The sequence below is a fragment of the Chrysochloris asiatica genome, unplaced genomic scaffold (genome assembly GCF_000296735.1).
Source record: "Chrysochloris asiatica unplaced genomic scaffold, ChrAsi1.0 scaffold00121, whole genome shotgun sequence".
Lineage (NCBI taxonomy): Eukaryota > Metazoa > Chordata > Mammalia > Afrosoricida > Chrysochloridae > Chrysochloris > Chrysochloris asiatica.
Genome location: NW_006408639.1, coordinates 10,501,588 through 10,516,731, shown reverse-complemented (window position 1 = coordinate 10,516,731; position 15,144 = coordinate 10,501,588). Strand labels below are relative to the sequence as shown.

At 47.7% G+C, this 15,144-nt stretch overlaps 1 protein-coding gene across 1 annotated transcript in view; it reads right to left on the bottom strand.

Moving 5' to 3' along the window:
- Positions 1-15,144, bottom strand: part of GRIP2 (glutamate receptor interacting protein 2) — a 68,813-nt gene that overhangs the window by 23,069 nt on the left and 30,600 nt on the right. The window contains 6 exon segments of the mRNA XM_006868688.1: positions 2,458-2,607; positions 2,923-3,051; positions 5,588-5,757; positions 5,850-5,997; positions 7,219-7,364; positions 8,219-8,294. Of these exon segments, the coding sequence (XP_006868750.1) occupies positions 2,458-2,607; positions 2,923-3,051; positions 5,588-5,757; positions 5,850-5,997; positions 7,219-7,364; positions 8,219-8,294 (819 nt within the window).

The following is a 15,144-nucleotide window of genomic DNA, read 5'->3' as shown; positions in this document are numbered from 1 at the left end:
CCTCAGATATGACATTAAAAAGACAAAGCCACTGTTATAGAGTTGATTCTGACTTATAAGACCCCATGTGTTACAGAGTAGAACTGCTACAGGGGGTTTTCTTTACTAGTCTTTATAGAAGCAAATTTCCAGATCTTTCTTTCACAGTGCCACTGGTTTTAACAACCACCCCAAACCAAAAACAAAACCTATTGCCATTAAGTGGATCCTGACATGTAGCGACACTATAGAACAGTTTCCAAGGCAGCAATCTTTACTGAAGCATACAGTCACATCTTTCTCCCTCGAAATGGCTGGTGGGTTTGAACTGCCGACCTTTCAGGTAACAACCCAGTACTTTAACTAGTGTGCCACAAGGATGCCTTTTTAGCTATTGAGTACCAACTATTTGCAATACCCAAGGACTAGGGTGTATGTTTCACCATATTACATATGGTGGGTGGTTAATGTGCCATGGAGTTGGTTCCGACTCATAGCGACCCTGTATACGGTTTCTGAGGCTGTAAATCTTTACCGGAGCAGAAAGCCTCATCTTTCTCCTGTGGAACAGCTGGTAGTTTCAAACTGCTGACCATGAGTTTAGCAGCCCGATTCGTAACCATTACGCTACCAGAGCTCCTAGCTGGTACGTAGGAGGTATTAAAAGTTCATTTATTAATTAATCAGCTGCTATAATCAGAAATAATAATAGTAATACTTTATTAGTACCCATCCTAGGAAAGGGGAGCTCTATAGGATAAGCACTGAACTGTGAACCAAAAAGGGTAGTGGTTCAAGCCAGTCAGTCGCTCTTCAGGAGAAAGATGAGGCTTTCTACTCCTGTAAAAGATTTAAAGCCTCTGAAACTCTATGTAGGGTTGTTATGAGTCAAAACCAACTTCACTTAATAACAATAACAATCCTAGGAAAGGGAGAAACAAAGGGTCCCAAGAGCCACCAGTGTCCACATCTCCCAGCACTATGAATGACATTTTCTGTAGTTTTTCACCTACACATCCCCAGCTCTGGTCATTGGCATGTGACTCTGAAATCTGCTTTCCTTTTCACTTTGGCTTCCAGGAAGCTCAGAATCATATTTACCTCCTTCAGATGCTAAATGATCTACATTCCTTTTTTCCCTCACCTGGCTCAATCCCAAATGGCCCATTGTGACCTTATGACCTTCCTGGGGGTCTGTGCAACTCATGCGGCCAGAAGGTGAAAACACTTTCTACATCAACAAAAGCAAGATTTCAAAATCTCAGGCTTTCTTGAGACTTTTACCACTTCCACATGTCTCCTACATTAGCATTCACTGCTATTTGCCTTTACATAGATTTTTTCAATACTTAAAATACAAGAGGGCTTCAAAAGTCTGCAGAAAAGTGGAATTGAAAGGTAATGTAATATTGCCAGGAAAGTTTTGAAGTCCCCTAGTATAAGTATAAAGAAATATCAAACAAAAGGTAACTGGAAATTTATATACAAACAAAAATTACTGAATTCTGGAAACACAATCTCAGTCCTGTGTGGTTTTCTTAGAAGAAATTAACAAATGTTTGAAAGACAGTAAACACACAGTAACAACACACTGAAGACTTTTCTCTTTGACTAGATAAAGCTAGACTCAAAGGGTAATGAAGTAGAATCACTATGCCTTCATGCAGATCTGAAATGTCATCTCTCAAGGCACTCTACATTACCTGCAGGGAATTTTCATTTAAAATATAAATAAATAAAAGACTAGGAGTGCACAAAGTAACTAGCATGCCATAGGTGTGCCCTTGTTCAGTGTGCAACCTGCTCAACCATCCCTGGTGGTCCAATGTGTCACTCATATTATTTAACGCCCCCTACCAGCTACTGCTCAGAAACCCTATGATGGGTCGGAACTGACTTGACGGCACTGAACAACAACAAACCAGAGGCGCTGTGGATTAATGCACTGTATTGCAAAGTTTCTCTGAATTGCGAGGTAGGCGGTTCAAGCTCACCAGCTGCTCCTCAGAAACCCTATACAGGGTCACTATCAGTGGGAATTGACTTGACAGCACTGACAACAACCGCAACAACAACAACCAGTCCTGATGAGGAGTCCTGGTGTGGTGCTGTGGGTTAATGCACTGGACTGCAGAGTTGTTTTGAATCATAATGTTGGCAGTTCAAGTTCACCAGTCGCTCCTTGGAAACCCTATGCAGGGTCGCTATGAGTTGGAACTGACTCGATGGCACTTAATAACAACAACAACAGCCAGCCCTGGTGTAGGATAGGCACTTGACGGCTAACCGCAAGGTCAGCAGTTCAAACCCATCAGCTGCTCCTCAGAAAACCTATACAGAGTCGCTATGAGACAAAATTGACTGGGAGTCACTTAACGACAACAATCAGATACCTGCCCTAAATATCCCTCACCCTTTGTGAACCTCATTTTCAAGCCTACAAGCAGCCCAGAAGGGAAGGGAAGGACCATGGCTTACGTGAGCTTTTGTGCTCCCTTCTTCGCTGCCGCCTTCGCCCCATTGTGGTCCTGGGGCTCATTGGCTGGGCTCCACGGGGAAGAGGGCTGGGGTTGGCGCAGGAGAAGGCGTGGTTCATGGTCGGCGAGGAAAAGGGAGTCGAGGACAGGGCTGGGGAAATGAGGGCACAGCCCCGTAAACCCTAGCCGGGGCCCCTCCGCCCTAACCCCTGGGTGGGTGTCAGAAAGCCACCCCAGTACAGGGAGACTGGGGATGACTTTACCCTTTCACCTCAACTAAGTACTTGCTGTGTGACCTCAGAGTGTCTTCACCACTCTGGGCCTCACAGGGTGGTGAAACCTGGCTCTCAGGAGCAAGGACCCGTCTCAGCCACAGACTTGAGCTGCATCTTGGGTTCCTCCCCTCTAACACAGGGCAATGTGGGAGGGACTGGACTAGGTGAACCACAGCAGTCAGGCATGTTACATCTGCTTTGGTCCTGGCTGGCTGGCGTAGTCCAGGTGGGCGTCCTGCAGTGGCTGGGAGGCCGGGGGCTGTGGCAGGAGGGCAGGCAGGGTTCCCAGGGATGAGACCACTCGCTCCTCTGTATCTTCACTGTAACGGGAGTGGGGGGTGAGGTGAGGAGAGAGATACAGGCATCAAGCTGAGCATGCCCAGAAACTCCCGTTTGCACTGTGACGGGGGCACAGAGTTTCCCTGGTGCCAGGCACGGACAGTTTACTTTCGTGCTCCAGTCACCAGTATGTGTCGACACCAGACTCAGGACACCATATGTGGCATCCTTCCTGGGGGCATCGGCAATCTATTTGAGCCCAGGTAGCCTGGTTCTGGAGTCCTGGTGTGGCGCTGGGGGTTAATGTGCCAGACTGCAAAGCCGTTTGAACTGCAATGTCGGCAGTTCAAGGTCACCAGCTGCTCTTAGGAAACCTTATACAGGGTTGCTCTGTTGGAATCGACTTGACGGCACTTCACAACAACAGCCTGGTTCTGCCGCCCAGTCACTGAGAGGAGTGCGGTCCATTGGCAGTCTCCCATCAGTGCCGTCAGGTCCAGCACCATCAAGTGACAGGACCTGACCATTTCAGCCCCACACAACACTCAGTTCAGCTCCTGGGTCCTCTGACGGGCCAGCTGAGGCTGGCTCAGACCTGACACTGCCTGCCTGCTCCTGCTTCTCATGCTTTCCCCTGCCTTACCCCCAATAAGGGGCACATCTCTGCTCTGACATGCATTCGGTCCAATGCCCAGGGGCACAGAGAAGCTCAACTTAACGCAACTGGTACCCCAGTAAACCCTGTGCACCCCTACCCCATCAAAGCATCTATGCTCCAACAGACCCTGAGGACTCTCTCCAAGATGGGACCTCCTCAACCTGGTCCTTCAAATTGGACACCATAGCACACCTCCTTTGAGGCTCTGGCTTAGCCCAGTGTTCCTGGAAGGGCTGGTAGGGACCACACACCTCAGCCTATGGGAGTCTCCTCGTTAAAGGCTTCCTGGGCCTGGGAACTCTTTCCTGCTAAGGACATTGCATCCTTAGGTCTGGCAGACCCTGGAGCCAAAGACTCCATCATGAACAGCTGTGGGTCATGGAGAAGTCACTTAACCTCTCTGTGCCTTACTGTCACAATTATCTACACAATGGGGCTAAACTGCAGCTGTCTCCTAAGGTAATGGTGGGGGAGGGGGTTGCTGTTGAGTCGCTTCCGACTCATATGGACCCTACGTAGGGTTTCTGAGGCTGTAAATCTTATAGGAGCTGAAAGTCTCATCTTTCTCCCATGGAGCGGCTGGTAGATTTGAACTGCTGACCTTGCAGTTAAGAAGCCCAACACATAATCACTATGCTGCCAGGGTTCCTTTAGGGTAATGGGGGGGAATTACAATGAGTTAATGTGGATAACTGAAGTGACTAGGGCAGGGCCGGCACCCAGTTATGTAACCATATAAAGCACTGCCCCTCTCTGAGCCTCAGCTTCCTCATCTGTCAAGTGGGTTAATAGCAATACTGACTCCAGAGAGTTGTCAGGAGGAAAAACAAGATCACCCATGTAAAGCTCCAAGCCTGCCCAAACCAGGGGCTCAACCAATGGCACCAGAATGAACTGCGTCGTTCCAAGCCCCAAGGCCTCCCGTATCAGTCCTGTGTTGTTGTCAAATGCTGTCAGCTCTGACTCAGAGTGACCCTTATAGGGTCTCTGAGGAGTGGCAGGTGGGTTTCAACAGCCCACCTTGCAGTTAGCGGTCCAGTGCTTATCCTACAGCACCACACCAGTATCCGCCCCTTTTCAGGTGGTGGCAGAGGCCACGGAGATGGACTCTTCCCAGAGCCATGCCCCCACATCTCATTTGGGAGGCGTCTTTCTTTCTCTTCGGGGTTTTCAGCCCCAGCGCCCTGACCACAGCCCTGTGCTGCACCCTTCCTGTCCATAATCTTGTTAATCCCATGAGCACTCAGGGTTCCGGTCCCATTCACAGATGGGGGAGTTGAGGCACAAAGAAAGGAAATCACTCGCCCAGTGGCTGAGGCAAAGCTAGGGCTTGAACCCACGGCTGGGACTAGGCTGCAGGAAAGGCTTCACCACCTTGACCTGGAAACACCTCCCTTTGACTACCCTCCATCCTGCCCTGCACTCCAGCTTGGCTTCCTGACTCTTCTGCTCCTGAAACCGCCTGGTATCCAGCTTCTTGGAATCTCCCTGCTCCAGGCTGAGAGCCCTCCTTCTTCACTGAAGGGGCTCCAGGCATTTCTTCTACTTGATGTCTCCTGGGTACCTACCAAGAGTCTCGAGCTTAGCCCAGGATCTCAGAGCACAGATGCACCACCCCATCCTTCATTCTAGCCCTTACACTTCTATAAATGCATCCATTGAGGCAACCAGCTTTGGAGATATCTGAGACAGTAAACTGTCAACTCAAACCCCCAAGGTGTTCCTCTGCCCCATTATACCAACTTCAGCCGCTGCACATGACAGCTCAGCTTTCCTGTGTGACTGGGAATTTGTCATAGTCAATTTTGTCTGGAATCCCCAGCCTGCCCAGGGTTTTCATCGTGGGCCTCTCGGGTTCCACACACACCCTCCCCACCAGCTCTCAGGCCCAAGTCCCGAGACCTACCCAGAGGACCCACCTGCCTCTGAGGTCTTCGGGGGCTGCCGGCTTTGGGGTGCAGGCAGGATCTCTAGCCTCACTTTCTCTGAGATGTTGGTCAGGAGTTTGGTTGCATCGAGCAGCGAGCAGTGCTCAGTGCTGGTGCCGTCGATGGACAGGATGTGATCCCCGGCGTGCAGCGCTCCGCTCCTGGCAGGGCAGGGAGTAAAGGGAAAGGCCGGGCTGTCTCCCAGGCCACCTCGCTCCCTTGTCCCCATGGCAGCATGCAGCATGTATCTCACCTGTCCACCACACTGGCTGGCTTGATGCGGTCAATGGTGATGACTGACTTATTGCGGTGGGAGCACGTGGCCAGCGAGATGCCCAGGGTGGAGCCTGGTGCCTTGGCAATCTCTACCAGCAAGGGCCCTGACACATTGGCCACCGTGTCTGAAGAGAAGAGTTTGAGATGCAAACACTGAGCAGCTTCCCCCCTCAGCAGACTCTGCCATCTCCCCTTAGCCCTCACTGCCAAGGGCTACTGCATCCATTTTACAAACAAGAAAACTCGGTGTGTGGAGGTGAAGGCTTTGTCCAAGTTCACCTGACCCGGCAGCAGCAGATGAGGGGCTGGGAAACGGATTGCAGGGCAAATAACAATTTGCTAGTATTTACTGAGGAGCCCTGGTGGTACAGTGGGGTAAGCACTAGGCTTACCACACTGTGTGAAAGGTCAGAGGTTCAAACTCACCAGCTGCTCTGTGGGAGACATAGGAGGCTGCCTGCTCCCATCAAGATTTTTTCTCGGAAACTGTAAGGCGAGTTCTACTTTGTACCACGGAATTACTATGAGTCAGAGTCGACTGGATGGCAGTGGGTTTGGTATTTTTTGAGCACCTGCTGTATATCAGGCACAAACTTGTAGCGCTCAGTACAATCCTTCCCCGTGTTAGCAAACAGCACCACCATCAACGCAGCTAACTGCTCAAACTCAACAGCTGCTCATTACCACCAGGACCGCTCTCTCTGACCTGCCACAGGCCAACCAGCGGTAAATCAGGTCAGCTTAACCTTTGGACTATTTCCTGACTCCAGCCCCCTCCTCCTCACCTCTTCTGTGTGCAGCCTGGGCCGCCACCACCATCTGGTACTGGGGTGACTATCACTGTCTCCAACGGGTCACCCTTCCCTTCATCTTGCCTCCCGTGGCCTGTCAGATCACTGAGGCCCACAAGGCCACAGAGGGTCTAGCCCCTGAGTGGCCTCTGCCCTATTTCCTTCTATTGCTCCTTCGCTCATCTGGCTCAGTTACAACAGCCTCCTCCCTGCTCCTGAAACGTGCCCGCCAGCTTCCTGCCTCAGGGCCTTTGTACTTGCTGCTCCCTCTGCCTGCAGTGCTCTTACAGCAAATATAAAGTACATCATCCAGATTTTTCTATCTCTCCCAGCCATTGGACACACTCTGTTTTATTGATGTTGTTCACTGTCTGCTTCTTCCATCAGAATATCAGCTTCTGGAGAGCGGAGACTTCATCTGCATTGTTCATCTATCAATGCCCGGCATATAGCATTCATTGCTCAGAGGCTCAAAGAGGTGCCCAAGGCCATACAGCTTTTGGAGTGTCGAGGATCTGTGCCCACTGCCCAGGCATCACCCTTGGGCCCACTCACCAGGGATGGTCACGTCGTACTCCACCTGGAAGAGAGCCTCGTGGCTACACTGCCGCAGGGTGGCCAGAGCAGCAGCTTGGCTGGCCCCATGCAGAGAGACACCATCAATACTGAGTAGCCGGTCACCTGCCTTCAAGGAACCCTCCCTGCAGGGAAGGCCATGCACACTCAGAGGCTTGGAGGGCCAGCAGGGGTGGACGTGTGTGAATGCACAAATGTGTGGTTCTGGGGGTGAACAGCTGAATGAATGAAGTGGGAAATCAAGCTCTGGTTGGGGCGACTGGACACCTGCCCACCCATCTAGTGCCTACTCAGGGAGCGTGCCAGGGTCCAGAAGTACACAGCGTCAGGGACAAGCCCCCAACCACTTACTTGTTGAATAGTGGCAACTCTGGCCTGGGAGAGGTGCCCTAGCTGGGGTTCACCTCAGTTTGAGTCACATGTTCCAACATGAGGCCAAAGCTAATCTGGGAGGTTCTATAAAAAAGCTTCTCACAGGGCTCTTGCCCAAGGACTAATTTAGACTTACAACAAGGCCACTCCTGGTGTCTCAAAATGGCCAGGAATCTCCTGGGAGGCCAGGCGGTCAGAGGCTGGGAACTGGCCATGTTCCTTCCCACATTCTCTCCTCCTGCCCCTCTAGGGCTGGGCCCAGGAGACCAGGTTACAGACAGCCACAGTGACAGCACATAATCTATCCCAAATCTCTCGACAGTATTGGACCCATTTAAAAGAGTGGAAAACGAAAGGCCAGGGAATGGAAGAGCAACACCAAGACTTGCTCCCTGCCTGACCTATGACAGTATAGTGATGTCTCTCTCTCCTAGGACTTAGTCCTGGGCTCACCAATGATGCCCTGAGTGACTCTGGGCATAGGGTCCCACCCCCGGGCCCAAGGGGTTCATCTAGGATATGGCACATGGCCTTCTTCCCAGGGGAGCTGGTGGAGGTCAGTGCAGTGTGAGGGTGTAAGGAAGATTTACTCAGGCTAAGGACTCACCTGTCAGCTGGGCCACCAGGCCGCACATAAGTCAGGACGAGGGGGCGGGACTTGTGTCCATCTTCATGGGCACCTCCTAAACAGAATTCAACCAGAGATAGGAGTCATCTACCCCATTCCCTCCCCAGTGCTAGAAGGCCCTGACCCATATCCTGAGTGGCACATCCAATAAAGCCTACATCTGGGCCTTGTCTTTGCTGTCATGTGACTCTGAGACACCAATTGTAAACTGGGACTGGGGAAGGGGGTGTGGCACATACCCCAAGTCCTCTCTACTAAATGGCTTACTTCCAGTCCTTTGATTTCATCTTATTTCCCTTTTTACCCTGGCCACTAGGCAGCTCCAAATTTGGTTCTCTGTTTTTCAGTAGTAGCATTCACCATTATTTTCTGGTACAACTATCTCCCCTAACTGCCCACTCCACCCTCCCCCTCCACACTTCATTACTTGGCATACGCTTCTATCAACATTTGATTTAATGTTCCGAGGTTCTCTAAAGTCAAAAGCAAAATATAAATATACATTAATTGTTTCTTGTTGTTGCTAAGTGCCGACGAGTCGATTCTGAACCATAGTGACCCTGTATAGGGTTTTCCAAGGAGTAGCTGGTGAGCTTGAACCACCGACCTTGTGGTTCAAAAGACTTTGCAGTCTGACGCATTAGCCCACGGTGCCACACCAGGATTCCATTAATTAAGACAAAACAAAGGGAATTCATATTAGTCTCCCTTCCTGCTCCCTGTTCCTAAAGGTGACTCTTACACTGACCTCTGAGGACAAAGCCAAAGCTACTGCCTTCCTTGTAGAGGGAGACATCCACTGTCTTTGAAATGGTTCCTGGGTTGTTCTCTGAAGCTGAGGAGAAAAGGAGGACTCCTTCAGTCCCTAAGTCACTTATCTAAGCCAGCAGATATCCCAAAAACCCATTCCAGAAAACTGAGGGGCCAGAGATTACATGGAAGGGAAACCCTGTCTCATCTGATAGAGAGGAAAAGTGAGGCTTAGAGGGGCCTTCTTCCTACACTCACTTCATCCACAACTTAGAGCTAACGGCAGAACTCTGGCTCGAGTCCATGGCTAATTTAGGCTCAGATCAGTGTTTCAGCTGAGGCAGATGACTTAAATGCTAAAAAATGTCAAGGTCAGAGTCAGGCCCTGGTTCTCAGAGCAGGGCAGTGGAGTGGGGACCAGTACGGCAGGGGCAATTGATTCAACCACAGTCCTTCCTACCCCCTACCAAAGTAAAAGTGTCTGGAAATGAACTATAAAAATGGCAGTGGTTATAAACAAGGTCCTGGCCATCTTGGTGACAGTTTGCCACAGGTGCAGGCAAAGACCCTAGGAGAGCATGGGATCTGTGGCCAGTCTCCTCACCCATCGGTCCCACCTGGCATCCCCACCCTCACCCAGGCCCTGGCAGGGAGGCAGTGGAGAGTGTCCCGTCCAAGAGAACCCACCAGGTGGGGGCAGCTCATACTCCACCTCCAGCACCACGCGCTCGCCCACATTCTTGAGCACGGTGATGATCTCATCATGGCGAAGCCTGGTCAGGTGGATCCCATTCACTGACCGGATGTAGTCCCCAACGTTCAGCAGGTCACTCCTGGGAGCGAGGATGGCAAGGCACACACAAAGGGACTCTAGATGCCCACAACCACACCTACCTCCTATTGATTAATCCTTAGGACTTTTGGATCCCATTTTACAGATGGGGAAGCTGAGGCTCAGAGTGCATTCTTTCTGAGACTATGGTATTGGATGAACCCACAGAGTAGGCAGATCACTCCCTCCTTTGCTCTTCCCTAAAGCTCTTCTCAGCTTTCACCACTATCTTCCATTCCGTTCAAGCAGACATTGATCAGGTCCCATGCTGCCAGGTGCCCGTGGAAGCCACAGTCAAGAAACTCACTCCAAGAACCTGAAAAGTTCACAGTCTACGGAAGTGGGAGTGGGAAACTGACTGTGCACACAGGGCAGCCCAAGCAGAACAGAGCCCTGGCCTGGGGTCAGGAAAGGCTGCTCAGAAGTGGTGGCTAGGGGTGGAGCATGGAGGGATAAAGAGGAGTTTGCCAGCAAGGTACTGTAGGGGACAGGCATCCCAGGCAGCAGGAACTGCATATGCAAAGGGCTGGAGGGCACTATACAGCCTGAAGAGTCTGGGGCACCATGGCTGGGCCGGGGCCATGGAAGAGAAGAGGTTGGGGAGGTCAGAGTTATAGCCTCCATGGCAGGACACCAAGCTTCTGAGGGCTCTTGGAAACTCACCTGGCTGCGAGACCCCCAGGTCTCAGGTTGGAGACCCTGGGCTTCCCATCCTTGTCAGTGCCCCCTGAGATGGTCAGGCCCAGTGTGCTGCCTTCTTTCTTGATCAGTTCCACCACGGTGACCCCTCGGAACTCCTCTGCCGATTGATAAGGGGGCTGAGCAAACAGCATAGGGCACTCTGGGCTCACACTTGGTAAGCAGAGTGCCTTACTGCATCACCTCCTTTCTACAGATGGGGTCAGAGAGGTGAAGTGACTTGTCCAAGGTCACAGTGTGATCTAGCAGCAGAGTTAGCACCGACCCAACCAGTGCTCTCTGCCACTCTAGGGCAGAGGAAGAAGGAAGGAGTGTCTCCTTACCTGGAATGCTCTCTCTGCGGCACACCAGGGCCATGTCAGGCCCACCCATGTCTTTTCCTCCTTTGCAGTATGGCCCATCATCTACAGAAGAGAAAGGACAAAGAGCTTCTGAAATCAGCTTTCATGTTCATCCAGGCAAATCTCTTCAGTTTAGGGAATCTCTCCACTTTTGTGGATGCGGTCTGTCAAAGGGATCCCTTCCTGCCCCGGCTCCACCTGATTCTCTGCTGGGGCAGGGCAGGCGGTGGGAAGGATCCTTGCGGCTTCTTCTCCCAAGTAAGCCTTGGTCAATTCTCTTGAGCTGAATAAGCATTCTTTTTAGCACCTTCTAGGTGCTGGGAGCTTCACAGTCATTCTGGGGTTAACCATTATGAGGTCTCCATGGGTGACATTGTGGTTGGAGGTAGTTGTATTCCCCTGTCCATATAAGCAAGATCACCCATGGTGAACAGGTTTCAGCAGAGCTTCCAGACTAAGATAGACTAGGAAAGAGGCGAGGCAGACGACGTCTTAATGGTTAGCCACAAAAAGCAGCAGACTACTGTCAAATAGAGTGCTGGAAGTTGAGGCCCTCAGGTTGGAAGGCACTCAAAATATGACTGCGGAGGACCTGCCTCCTCAAAGTACAGCTGACTATAATGAGGTGAATGGAGCAAAGCTTTTGGAACCTTCATTTGCTGATGGACACAATTCAAAATGAGAAGAAATAGCTACAAACGGAAAATGGAAAGTTATCAAAAATTTAATATAATGAAGATAAAGACTGATATGCTAGGCATTAGTGTGCTGCAATGGACTGGTAGGCCATTTTAAATCAGACAGTCACATGGTTTACTATGCTGGGAAAAAACAAATCAAAGAGGAACAATGTAACATTCATTGTCAAAAAGAACATATCCAGATCTGTCCTGAAGTACAATGCTACTACTGTCTGATAGGACCATATCTATATGTCTACAAGGAAGCCCAGTTAATACCACTATCATTCAAGTTTATGCACCAATCACTAAAGCCAGTGATGATGAAACAGAAGAATTCGACCAACTTCTTTACTCTGAAATTGATCAAACATGCAATCAAGATTCATTGATCATTGGTGACTGAAATGCAGAATTTGGAAAGAAAGAGGAAGGATCAGTAGTTGGAAAACATGGTCTTGGTATTATAAATGAGGCTGGAGATTACATGATAGAATTTTGCAAAGCCAACAACTTACCTTTTTAAACAACATAAAAGACAAGTATACACATGAACCTCAATAGATGGAAAACACAGGAATCAAACGACTAGATTTGTGGGAAGAGACAGCCGAAACAAGATCAGGAACCGACTGTGGAACATCAATTGCTCATATGCAAGTTCAGGCTAAAACTGAAAAAAAAAAATAAAACAAATTCACAAGATCCAAAGTATGACCTCAAATATAGCCCACCTTAGTTTAGAGACCAACTCAAGAAAAGATTTGATTTATCAGCCACTAAATGAGTCCTGGTGTGGCGCTGTGGGTTAATGCACCAGACTGCAAACCCATTTGAACTGCAAGGTTGGTGGTTCAAGCTCACCAGCTGATCCTCAGAAACCCTATACAGGGTCACTATGGGTCAGAATCAACTTGATGGCACTTAACAACAACAACAACAATGACAGACAGGAGTCCTGGTGTGATGCTGTGGGTTAATGCACCAGACTGCAAAGCAGTTTGAACTGCAAGGTCAGCAGTTCAAGCTCAGCAGCTGCTCCTCAGAAACCCTATACAGGGTCACTATGGGTCAGAATCGACTCAGCGGCAGTTAACAACAATGACAGAAAACCAGAAGTGTTATGGGATGGCATAAAGAACGTTGTAGAAAAGGTCATAGAGAAGACACACACAAAAAAGAAAGAAAGACAAAACCAAAATGGATGTTAGAAGAGAATGGAACTTGCTCTTCAGCATAGGGAAACTAAAGTAAATGGAAGAAATGAGGAAGTAAAAGAACTGAACAGACAATTTCAAAGGGCAGCTCAAGAAAACAAAGTCAAGTATTATAATGAATTTGTGCAAAGACCTGGAGTTATAGAACAAAATGGGGAGAACACGCTCAGCATTTCTGAATTTGAAAGAACTGAAGAAAATATTCAAGCCTCAACTGACAAAATTGAAGAACTCTATGAGCAAAATATTGAATGGTGCAGAGCACATCAAAAACTGTATCAAAAAGATATGGTCTATATTCAGCCATTTTAAAAGGTAGCATATGATCAAGAACCAATGGTAGTGAAGAAAGAAGTCCAAGTTGCACTGAAGGCATTAGCAAAGAACAAGGCACCTGGAATTGATGGAATATAAATTGAAATCTTTCAACAAACTGATACAATACTGGAGGCACTCACTCATCTATGCCAAAATTTTTGGAAGATATCTACCTAGCCAAGCAATTGGAAGAGATCCATATTTGTGCCCATCCCAAAGAGAGCTGACCTCATGGAATGCAGAAATCATCAAACAATATCTTTAATATCAAGTAAAATTTTGCTGAAGATAATTAAAAAACAGTTGCAATAGTACATTGACAGGGAACTGCTCAAAATTCAAGTCAGATTCAGAAGAGGACCTGGAACAAGGGCTATCCTTGCTGATGTCAGATGGATCTTGGCTGAAAGCAGACAATACCCAAAAGATGTTTTCTTGTGTTTTATAGATAATACAATGGCTTTGGGCTGTGTGGACCATGGCAAACTATGGATAACATTTAGAAGAATGGGCATTCCAGAACGCTTCATTGTGCTCATGAGGAAACTTGTACATAGACCAAGAGACAGTCATTCATTCAAACAGAACAAGGGGACACTGAATGATTTAAAATAAGGAAAGAAGCATATGCACCAGGGTTGTATTCTTTCACCATACTTATTCAACCAGTATACTGAGAAAATCATCTGAGAAGCTGGATTATATGAAGAAGAACATGGCATCGGGATTGGAGGAAGATTCATTAACAACCTATGATATATAGATGATACAGCCTTACTTATTGGAAGCAAAGAGAGCTTAAAACACTTACTGATGAAGACTAAGGACTAGAGCTGTCACTATAGATTTTCATTGTACAGAAAATAAAAATCCTCACAACTGAACCAATAAATAACATCATGATAAGTTGTGAAAAAGAATTAAGTTGTCAAAGACTTCATATTGCTTGGATTCGTAATCAACAGCCATGAAAGCAGAAGTCAAGAAATCAAAAGACAGATTGTATTGGCAAAAGAGCAAAGCCATCAATTTGAGGACCAAGGTGTGCCCTATTCAAGCCGTGATATTTTCAATCACCTCATATGCATGTGAAAGTTGAACAATAAATAAGGAAGACCGGAGAAGAATGGATGTGTTTGAATTTTGATGTTGGAGAACAATATTAAAAGTACTGTGGACTTTTGGAAGAACAAACAAATTTCTGTTGGAAAAAGTGCAGCCAGAATACTCCTTAGAAGCCAGGATGGTGAGATGTCTCTTCTACTATGGACATGTTATCAGGAGGGACCAATTCCTGGAGCAGGACATAATTTCTGCTCAAATTTTTATTTCCTTTCTCTTGGCAAGGGTAGACATTTTTTTCTTTTTTTCCCTGTTCTTTTCTAATTGTTGGAGAATTTGGATATAGTTGTTGATTTTGGTTCTTTTTTTTTGGTTTCTTTTTTTCCCTGTTCTTTTCTAATTGTTGGAGAATTTGGATATAGTTGTTGATTTTGGTTCTTTTTTTTTGGTGTTTGAGTTTATTGTGATAAATTGTCCTCTGAGCACTGCTTATGCTGTTTCTGAATAATTTTGGTATATTTTTATTTTTATTTGATTCAAAGATTTTTTTTTTATTTCATTTGATTTTTGTTTTATGCTTTTAACTTTGTTGTTCTATTAGGTGCAGAAGTATGTCATTTGGCTTTAACTAGTATCTGACTAATAAGATACTGAGCACTCCCAACTTGTCTATTGGCCATCTACATATATCCTTTTTGGCGACATATCTGTTCAAAATGTTTGTCCATTAAACTTTTATGATTAAACTTTTATATATTCTGGATGCTTGTATGTGATTTTAGTACCACACTAAAGCAAGGGTGGGAAACCATTTTTCTGCCAAAATTGATAACATCATTCGTAGGCCTTACAAACTTAAACATTTGCCTGCCATATTTGGTCAAACATTTCATTAACTCATCCCTAATGTACGTAGTGGTTACGAATCGGGCTGCGAACCTTAAGGTCAGCGGTTCGAAACTACCAGCCGCTCCATGGGAGAAAGATGAGGCTTTCTACTCCCGTA